Below are 9649 nucleotides of genomic sequence, written 5' to 3' on the forward strand. Positions count from 1 at the left end.
AGAGGAAAGCAGTTCAGAGCATGTAGGATTCTGCAATTTTCATTCTTTCATTTCTCTCATGATCACCATTTCTAAACACAGAGAATGGAAACGATCAGGATCTTCATTCTAATTTAACAAATCTTGTTGACCTGCTCAGTTACAGCAGTTCTCCACAGACAGAGTCCAGAAGATACTTTGAGTAGCAAGGTCTAGCCTCTTACCACAGAACAGAGTTAATATTTGGAATTTAGTTTTGTTTTGTCTGTGGCTGTACAACAGAATTTGTTGTTCCTGGTTGTTCTTCAGCTTTATTCTGCTGTTTTGATGTTGGCCATGCTGGTAATGGACTTGTCAGTGGCCCCGCATGATTCGAGTACCACTGGGTTCTTCGGGCAACATCTGCCATGGCAAAAATAGGGCCCGGAATATTTTGCTGTATTTCAGCTGCGGAAGCTGTGGTAGAGGAGACAGTGCTCAAGAGACCTGTTCCAAATCTACACCAATACAATTGTCTCCACCTGACCGGGACATACGGGTTTTAAAATGGTGCAAATGCAGCCTTAGCATTGCCACCTCGGCACGTTCAGCCTGTGGATTGCGGTGTTGGCGTCCCGAGGGGGGACGAGGGAACTACGGCAGCGTTGGCAGCCCTTGTACAGCTCGGTGCGACTGCTGCATGTACAGGATGTAACACACGATGGCAAGCCTTCTGCAATAATTCGTAATTCCATCGATCAGTAGTAAATGATGTACAAATAAAACCTGATGAAATGTATTTTATGTGAAAAAAATAATGTAAGAACTGTATATTGTATTAGCAGCTTTGTGTATAAAATGGCATTTTGGCAATCAGAGTCTAATATATTTAAAACTTTTTTTTAAAAAAAGGATATTTGATATTGTATGGAACTGACTTTATTGCTACTGTAAGTATGAAAAGGTGGTTTCTTAACATGTTGAAGCAATGCATAAAATCCTAAATTGTATGTAAAACCCATGCCAAAAGGGTATGTCTGACAGTATTAGTACCTGACTTGTGTCTTTAATAGAGATTGAATTTTTTAATTTAAAAATTATATTAAATTTCTTTTAATAATACAGAAAAGCCCGCGGGTTTTTATTTATTTGGTTTACAGTCTGGGACTCTCCCTGAGCGACTCCGCCGCTCCTGTGGCTGTTAGTGCCAGGAGGAGCGTAGGGCAGTAAATCCGGGCAGGGGTAGGTGCGACTCTTAACTTGTTCCTTTCTTTATGGGGCCGGGGAGGAAGGCCGAAACCGCGGCTGTCCTTGCTGGAGGCCGGGTGTCTGACAGGGGCTTTGCGGGCCGGGCCCTCCTCGGGCCCTCGCCCTCCTGGCCCGGCCCGCGTGAGGGGAGCGGGGCCGCCCCCGCCCGGCCCTGAGGGGAGCGCGAGGCCGAGGGCTGCGGGCCCTGCGCCCGGCGCCGCTTCCCCTCACGGGCCGGGCCCGGCCTCCAGGCGGGGCCGTGCCGAGCCGCGCCGGGTCCCGCAGCCAACGGGAGGCAGAGGCGGAGCGCGGCTGCCCCAGTGGCGGCGGCGGCGCGGCGCTGTTTGGATTCAAAGCCGCTATAAAGGCAGGGCCGGCGGGCCGGGGCGGCAGCGAGCCGCGCCATGGCCAACCTGTCGCAGTGCCTGGAGGAGGGCGCCGGGCGCTGGCCGCCGCGCCCGGCCGGGCCGGAGCCGGGGCTGTACAGCGAGGCGCAGCGGCTGGCGCTGGAGGAGCTGGTGGCGGGCGGCCCCGAGGCGCTGCGGGCCTTCCTGCGGCGGGAGCAGCTGCCGCCCTTCCTGTCGGAGCCCGAGGTGCAGGCCATCGCGCGGGGCGCCGTGCCGCCCGCCGCGGCCGAGGAGGAGCCGCCGTCGCTCGGCGCCTCGCCGGCCGCCTCCTCGCTCACCTACTTCCCCGAGCGCTCGGACGTGGAGCCGCCGGCGCTGGAGCTGGGCTGGCCGGGCTTCGCCGGCGGCGCCTTCCGCGGGCTGACGCGGGTGGAGGCGCACTTCCAGCCGGGCTGCGGGGAGAGCGGCTGCGGCTGCAAGGAGGCGGTGCGGCGGCAGATCCGCTCCGCGCGGCAGGTGGGTGCTGCCGGCCCCGTGCCTCGGGTCCCGGCTTGCCTTTCCTCACCCAGCTTCGCCACCTCGCAAGCCGGAGTTGCTTGCCAAAGCCTCCCGCCTTTCCTCAGGGGCTTGTCTGTGTTGTATCCCTCCTTATCAAGGGAACGTTATCCGCAGAGGTAGCGCTGTGACTGTAACTCCTTTCTTTGCTTCTCTTTTTCTCGTTGACTGACCCAAAGTTTTGTGCGGAGCTGCTCTTAGCAGGGCTCCCGTTTCACAGGAGCGGGTGGTTTTGATCTGAGGCGGGGCATGGCCTAAAAGAGCCGTGCTGAGGAGTAACTTGTAACTGTTCTCTGTAACTCACAGCGCTAATTGAGTTTGTAGCCTCTAACTGCAGTCCCAGGAGGGAGCCACCTTCCCCACTAGCAGCCTTTCGATTGGCTTGGCCAAAATTTAAAAGTACAGCTTCCTCTCCAGGTGAAGCAATCCCTGGCTCTGGGTGAGGTGCTCCCACGGGGCACACCCAGAGTTAGAGACGGAGCCGGGCCCCTGCCTGCCCAAGAGCAGAAGCCTGGGGCGTGCGTGAGGATGACACGAGCATGGGCTGCTTGCCAGAAGCAGTCGCACACGAAGATCTGTTGGCAAAGGTCCTGTATCAGGTAGCTGTGAGCGGTCTGGTGGTTCAAGCAAACCCCATGAAAACAGCTGTTTTTTTCCAAAAAGCTGTTCTTGTTTTTCACGTTCTTGCCTGTAGCATCTGGCCGAAACGTCTTCCCTCGCGTGGAGCCAACAGGCGCCGAGCTGTTCTGGTCACTGCAGCATACGTGCCTGGCCTGGGAGGCAGCTTCCTGGGTGTGGGACAGGGAGAATTTCGACCCTTGTCACTTGAAGTACTGTGAGCAGCTGTGCAATCAGAGCTGAGCTCTCAGGGTTAATGTGAGGAACAGGAAAGCTGCAGACGCTGTACAGTTCCTTCTCAGCTTGCTAAGATACAGTTGGCTTGAGAGACTAATTTGGGCACTGTTGCTGTCTTGCCTCTGCTATCCTGAATGGCCCAGCACAGAGAAAAGTGTGTTCCCTACCTCCTATACACATAACTGTACTCTTGCTCACTTTGAGTACAACTTTATTTCTTTTTCAGTTTCTAATACTGGCATTAGATCTAAAATGCTCTTCTAATTGAGTAGTCATTTGAAGGCAGCAGTGTTCCAAAGGGTATACTGTGAATTGTGTACCTCTTGTTCTGTGTTTTCAGGGGTTAACTTCTCACTCACCTGGTCTCGTCCAGAGTATCTTAATTTTCTCTCTCTTATTTTGGCACTTAATGTAGTGATATGGTGGAGGAGACCAGAGGAGGTATGTAAGAAGCACAGGTGTAAACTAACTTTATGTAGAAATACCACCACGTCTGTGTTTTTTATAACTAAGAAATCATCTGTTTAGAGCCGATCGCCTGAGGAGCAGGGCACAGGTGTGAATGCGAAGCTCAGTCTGTTCTTGTGGGAAATGTTTCCTCTGAGCATAGGCGATGCCACACACAGCAGCTGCGTTGCGTGCATGTATGCCTTGGGCATGTGGCAGTAGGGCGCACACACCGCTATCTGATACAGGCAGGCACTGCAGCACTTGTGCAACTGGTGTCCTTGATGCTGATCTAGTGGAACAATAAGGGAAGTAAGTCGTGAAGCCAAATCCTTTGTGTCTGCACCCATGCAGCTGCATGATCCCAGTTTTGAGGGGCTGGGATTCCAGCGCAGAAATGGCACACAGCGTTGTTCTGAACGGGGAGGCTGTCTGCAAATGTAAGACTGTTTTATCTTTGGCCCACTGGAAGGGAATCTTCCTCTTAGGACTTGCCTGCTGTAAAGAAGTGTTACTACAAGTCTGCATCTGCTCCTGAGCAGCTGGATGGTTTTCCTGTGTGGGTTTTGGATGGACACTCAGAATATGCCATTTCCAGACTCTTATGGGATGTATTCAGTTTATTATGTTGCTACAGAACTAGTTTGTCATGCTAATTCATGTAGGGATGCACAGCCTGAAGAGAAAGCAGTGAGTGTCTGAGATGTTTAGCTGTGACACCAAGAGAGGCTGTTTGAGCTAATTCTCCTGGGGGAAGCGGCTGTCTATAGCGGCTTTGCCACAGAAGAGAGTCTTGAGAATGCTTTGCAGGAGGCACAAGTCGGTACGGTTTAGTGTAAAAACTCCCTCTTTCTTACTCTATAAGAACTGCTCTTTGGATATGGCAGTTCCTCATTCAGCATAATCCCTGCAGCACAGGATGCTACTGACACATCGGGAAGCACAGGAGTGGGGATGGCTTGTAGGGGTTGCTGACTCTGCCGTGTCAGCTTCCTGGGTTTTAGAAAAGTCTGCTTACGGGAGATGAGGTAGGAAAGCAGGTTGTGCACAAACACTGCAGCAGATGCTGGAAAGATCTCTTCAGTCTTATGCTTTGCACGCCAGGACACGATGAATTTACAGAAACATTGGGAGAACATAGAAATTGTTTAACACTTGCCAAGGCCAAAGCAGCAGGGCAAAGAAATATGTATTTGGCCTTGACGGTACAGCAGGAGAAAACGGATGGGGGAGGCAATGATCTTGCCTTGTGCAAGGTAAAGCTCTTAAACAAGTGTTGCCACTTCTTTTTACAGGTAATTGCCATTGTGATGGATTCCTTCACAGATACTGATATTTTCAGTGACCTTCAGGATGCCTACAACAACCGGAAGGTCCCTGTCTATATCCTCCTTGACCAGGGCTTTCTACCCTACTTCTTGGAAATGTGCAAGAATTTAGGAGTCTGTCCTGAGCAGGAAAGTGTAAGTACTACATGGTGGAGGGGAGGTGGTTTGTTTTTTACTTCTTGTGTTACTGCTTATGGTTTCGGACATCAAAGACACCCTTCTGTAAATCATCAGACTTCCCTGCGAGACTAAAGCATCCTGTCAGTTTGGTAACTGAAATAAAAGGGTGGTGGTGTCTTGTTTTGGTTTTGAAATGTTTCTCAGCTCCTGAAGATTAAGGCCCAATACTGGCTAGTATCATAGAATCATGAGGGTTGGAAAAGACCTCCAAGATCACCTGGTCCAATCATCACCCTAGTACCAGTATCAGCCACTAAACAGTGTCCCTAAATTGCTCACACACTCAACTGAAAACCAAACAGAAAAGGCACTTTTACTTCTACCCTATGCTACCAGTATGTAGGAGCTACAGCCACGCTGTGCAGCTCCCCAGTGTGCTGGATGGAGTGTCCTGACAAAGTGGCTACCTTCAAGCACTTAATTTTGCAAGATCTAAGTAGCTTTATTCTCTTTAACCCAATAATGGGTTCCTTGGGCTTGTTAAGAAAAGTGACTCTAAGGAAAACAAACACAGGAAGCTCAAGGGTGGCATGGCTTTGGGAACATCTCTTTAATTCAGGGTTTGGATGGTGTGACCGAGGTGGCTTCCTCAATTCCTCTGAATGTAAGCTGACGTGACTGCGTTATGTCCTGGCGAGGACAGGCTTATGCTGACCCAAGTGCGAGCTTCTCTGTATGGGGAGGCACTCCTAGCTTTGTGGTCAGTAATTAGCTGGAACTGGCAGTTCTCTCCAGGCCGAGTCTCTAGCCTCTCCTAAACTAACAGAAATTTAGCACTAAGACTCACTTGCCAAATAATGTAAGGAAGTTCACTTCATTCCAATCTTCCATAATGTGTCTAGTTGTTTTTATGCAGAATTACTGATCAAAACTTTAATTGAAATCTGACGTTACTTTTTCCCTTCTCTCCTGAAACAGTTGATGAGAGTTCGAACTCTCACTGGGAACACATACTACACGAGGTCAGGCGCCAAAATCGTCGGGAAAGTCCACGAGAAGTTCATGTTAATCGATGGCATTAGAGTGACAACAGGCTCCTACAGGCAAGTGTTGGGGTCTGTTAGTGCCTGATGATGCTGTGCAAAGGGGGAGGTTCCGCAGGAAGGGTGTATTAACTTTGCTGTTTGCTTGGTGCTGGTAAATGTAAAGTGGGCTCTCTGACTCTTAAGTGGAACTAACCCAAAACTGGAAACACAGTGGGAAAACTGCCTTGGTTTACACAGCTAGGAAGGGACATGGCCATGGCTATGTAGAGGTTCTTCTGAAGGAAGAGAGTGAACACTCACTCAATCAAGTTGATATCTCCCTTATGCACAACAGTCCTAAGTGGAGTCTTGTCTTGTTATCTGTAACTGTACGTGTTGAAGTGAGCTGAAATTTAACTGTGAATCTTGGTTTGTTTTCAATAGTTTCACATGGACCGATGGGAAGCTGAACAGCTGTAACTTGCTGCTGTTGTCAGGTCAAGTGGTTGAACAGTTTGACCTCCAGTTCAGAATTCTTTATGCCCAGTCAAACCCTATCAGCCCTAAGCGTCTGTCGAGCTCCAGGAACAGTGGAATATTTGATCATCTGGTGAGCAGAATAGAGTCCTCTAAAGAATACTCTGTAAAAAGCAATTTGAGAGCAGAATTTGCCAGGATGTCTAGTACTCCCAAAAAAGTGTTAAAAGGACTAGATCTGGCTGAAGATACTCCTGGAGGCAAACCTTGTAACCTGGGACATTCTTTCATCAGTGAAGTGGAGTGGTTCAGTGATCAGGAGGCCACAGCGGAGCGAAGGAACGCATCAACTCAAACTGGCTGGTGGGAAGAGAAGCCCGTAGTGACTGCGTGTAATGCTGTCACGCAGACCAACGTTTTAACAGATGAAATTGGCACCCAAACTTCTGTTGATGCTAGAATGACAGGGACTCAGACTTCAGTTTTGCTGAAGACTGCAGTGACACAGACAAAGGAAGAAGAGCATGCAGAAACACCCCTGCTTTACAGAAGGGCATCAAAAGAAGAATCCTTTCCACCTGGAAAGTCTGTATCAAATTGTAGCCTGCGATCTCTGTCTTCATCCTCGTCCCAGTGCTCTCTTACGAGCTCTACCAGCTCCCTCTCTTCTATTCGTTCCATTGAATACTCCAGCAGCCACAGGGCAGAGTATTTCCAGAAACTGCATAAGGAGAGGCAATTCCACTACTCCACCATCAGGTCGAAGTTCAGCCACATGGTGGATATCCTATCCCGAAGGAGACGTGTGCCTGAAAACTACATGAACCACTACACTGGAAGATGCGACCTAAATCAGAGGCGAGACATCAGCGCCAGCCTGCGCAGCCTCCGAGACGTTTCACTCTTTTCTCTGAATAAATGACTGCTGTACTGAATGCAGAGCACAAAAGTTTGGGTTTCAAAATGCACTTGTTTATCTGCTGATTCTTCTAATTCCTTCCGGTACTTGCACACATACCAACAAGAGTAAATCCTTTTCCAGCACTTTGTTTTATACTATGCAATTTAAGTAATAAAAACCAGGTTTTTATTTATACCATAACCACTTACATGTTTCCCTTATATGCATTAGTGGTAAAGGTTTATTGTACTTCTGTATACTTGACTTAGAAAGCATTAATATGTTTACTCTTCAGGATTGCTAATTCTTTGGCTTTAAGTTATCTAAACTTGGAAAAATCTGAGTCTGACTGACCTTGCTCAGAATGACTTTATCAATATATACTTCTTTCCCCTTTCTAATATTGGGACTTTTACTTAGCATGAGGGGAAAAAATTAATCATAAAGCTATTTTTTCTGACTTCACAGATAAAAATATTGCCCTTCCATTAAAGTTGTGAAGGGTCTATTGGAACAGTTGCAGGTTTTTATGTTCAACTGTATCCTCTTTCCCTTGCTTAAGCATTCTGAAAGGGTAGTGAGTAGGTAGTACTGAGCTAACCAGCTCTTCAGTTTGATCACCTAATGCCTGTGTGTGTCTCTCTATATATGATATACATACATACACATCTGTATATATGTGCACATGCTCAGAGGAGCATCTCTTAAAAATCAAGGAAGTAGCAACCTAGTGCTCCAAGATAGCCATACCTGTTTTAGGGGAACTTGTCCTCATTTAACTAGTTTTTAGTTTTGAATACTAGAAGCACTTAGATTGGATCTGTTTGAATATTAATGTAAATGTAGTGCTGAAGTGTTTGGGGGTGCAAATCGTGCTTGTGAGCAGGAGGTGAGGTAATAGTTGGAGCTCAGTGTCTCATAGCAGCATTCCTGTTGTGCACCCCTTTTGGCACAACTTCAGAAGACGCCTTTTGTTCAATGTCTCTCCCAGAATTGAGAGTGTCATATTTTGGCTTGGTCTAGGAGGTTTCTGAACCATTTAGGGGAGATTCAGGTTAGAAATTAGGAGACATTTCTTCTCAGAAGTTTTCTCATAAAAAGTGGTCAGGCAGTGGAATGGGTTGCTCAGGGAATGGGTGGCGTCACTGTCCCTAGGGGTGTTCAAGGAAAGGTTGGACATGGTGCTTAGGGACATGGTTTAGTGGGTGACATTGGTAGTAGGGTGATGGTTGGACCAGATGATCTTGGAGGGTTTTTACAGCCTTACTGATTCTATGATCTTGCTTCTGTTAAGAGACCTGTAAATGGCATCTTTGGAGTCAACCTAGTGGTGAGACAATCACTGAGGACACACAACAAAGCCCCTGCTCAAACACTACAAAAACATTAGATTGTTTGTTTTTATTCTTTTACAAGTAATTTTTTAAGAGTTTTTATGTTAAACTGTGCTTTCTGAAGTATTCTGTGTTTCCTGCTCTGTATTTTATCCACTAATAGGTTCTTCAAAGAAAGTTAAGTGCCTTTCTAGCTTTTGAAAATGCTCTGCTTTCAACACTAAATGGATCTTGGGTTAAGTCACTTTGCAGACACTACATGGACATTTGTTAGTATTACTGTGCATGTGTCCGTGCTTGATGGATCACTTTTTTGAGCAGCATGTGGATTTTCTGAGTTCTCTCTGAAATCTGACCTGTGATATTATTCTTTAGACCTGTTTGCCAATATTTTAGTGACCAACCAGACTCGGAATTCTTCAGAGTCAAATCAGAGTCTGCGTGAGGGATTTCCTTCTTATTTATGGGCATGCCTGTCCAGTAGGTGGCACATTTCAGCTGTTATTTATTTTCACAAGGAGCAATGAATAGGAATGAGCCAAAACTCAGCAGAGCTGTAACCGAAGTGTAGACAGCAGCACTTTATTCTACTGACTAGAATTTCTATCTTTGAGGTCTGTATTGATGAAGAGGCTCAGCTACTTTTATAGGTTGGAGGTTAAAGCAGCTGCTTCTTTCCTAAAGCTGTAAGGCAGATGCACGGAGAGGTGCAGGCAAGGTAAAAGCTGACTGCACCTGCTTAAACAGGTGAGGCGCACAGTTCCTAGAGCTGGAACAGAGATGAAAGGGGGTTGCAAAGAGGGAGCCCAAATACACATTCAAGGCCAATGTCACAGTTGTATTCTTAAAAGCCTCGTTGTTCAGCAATGCTTGAATGTATCCAAAATCCACCTGAAAACCGTGTTTGTTCTCTGTACTTCTCAGCTTGGTGCGCTGTACGGTTGTTTTGGAGCTCTCCCAGGAACAATACCTTTTTTTACAAATAAACTCACTTTGCCACGGGGGTTCTCACCGGATCCCTTCCGAGTTTTGTCTTCTGTTTACCTGTCCCTCT

At 47.6% G+C, this 9649-nt stretch overlaps 1 protein-coding gene across 1 annotated transcript; it reads left to right on the forward strand.

The window, feature by feature from the left end:
- The first annotated feature begins 1544 nt into the window (after positions 1-1544).
- Positions 1545-9611, forward strand: LOC106043502 (protein FAM83D-B-like). Its single transcript, XM_048049120.2, has 4 exons — positions 1545-2069; positions 4706-4873; positions 5837-5961; positions 6328-9611. Exons 1-4 carry the CDS (start codon positions 1611-1613, stop codon positions 7280-7282), a joined length of 1707 nt encoding a protein of 568 aa, XP_047905077.2. The 5' UTR covers positions 1545-1610; the 3' UTR covers positions 7283-9611.
- Positions 9612-9649: the final 38 nt, after the last annotated feature.

Source organism: Anser cygnoides, chromosome 16, assembly GCF_040182565.1.
Source record: "Anser cygnoides isolate HZ-2024a breed goose chromosome 16, Taihu_goose_T2T_genome, whole genome shotgun sequence".
Classification (NCBI taxonomy): domain Eukaryota; kingdom Metazoa; phylum Chordata; class Aves; order Anseriformes; family Anatidae; genus Anser; species Anser cygnoides.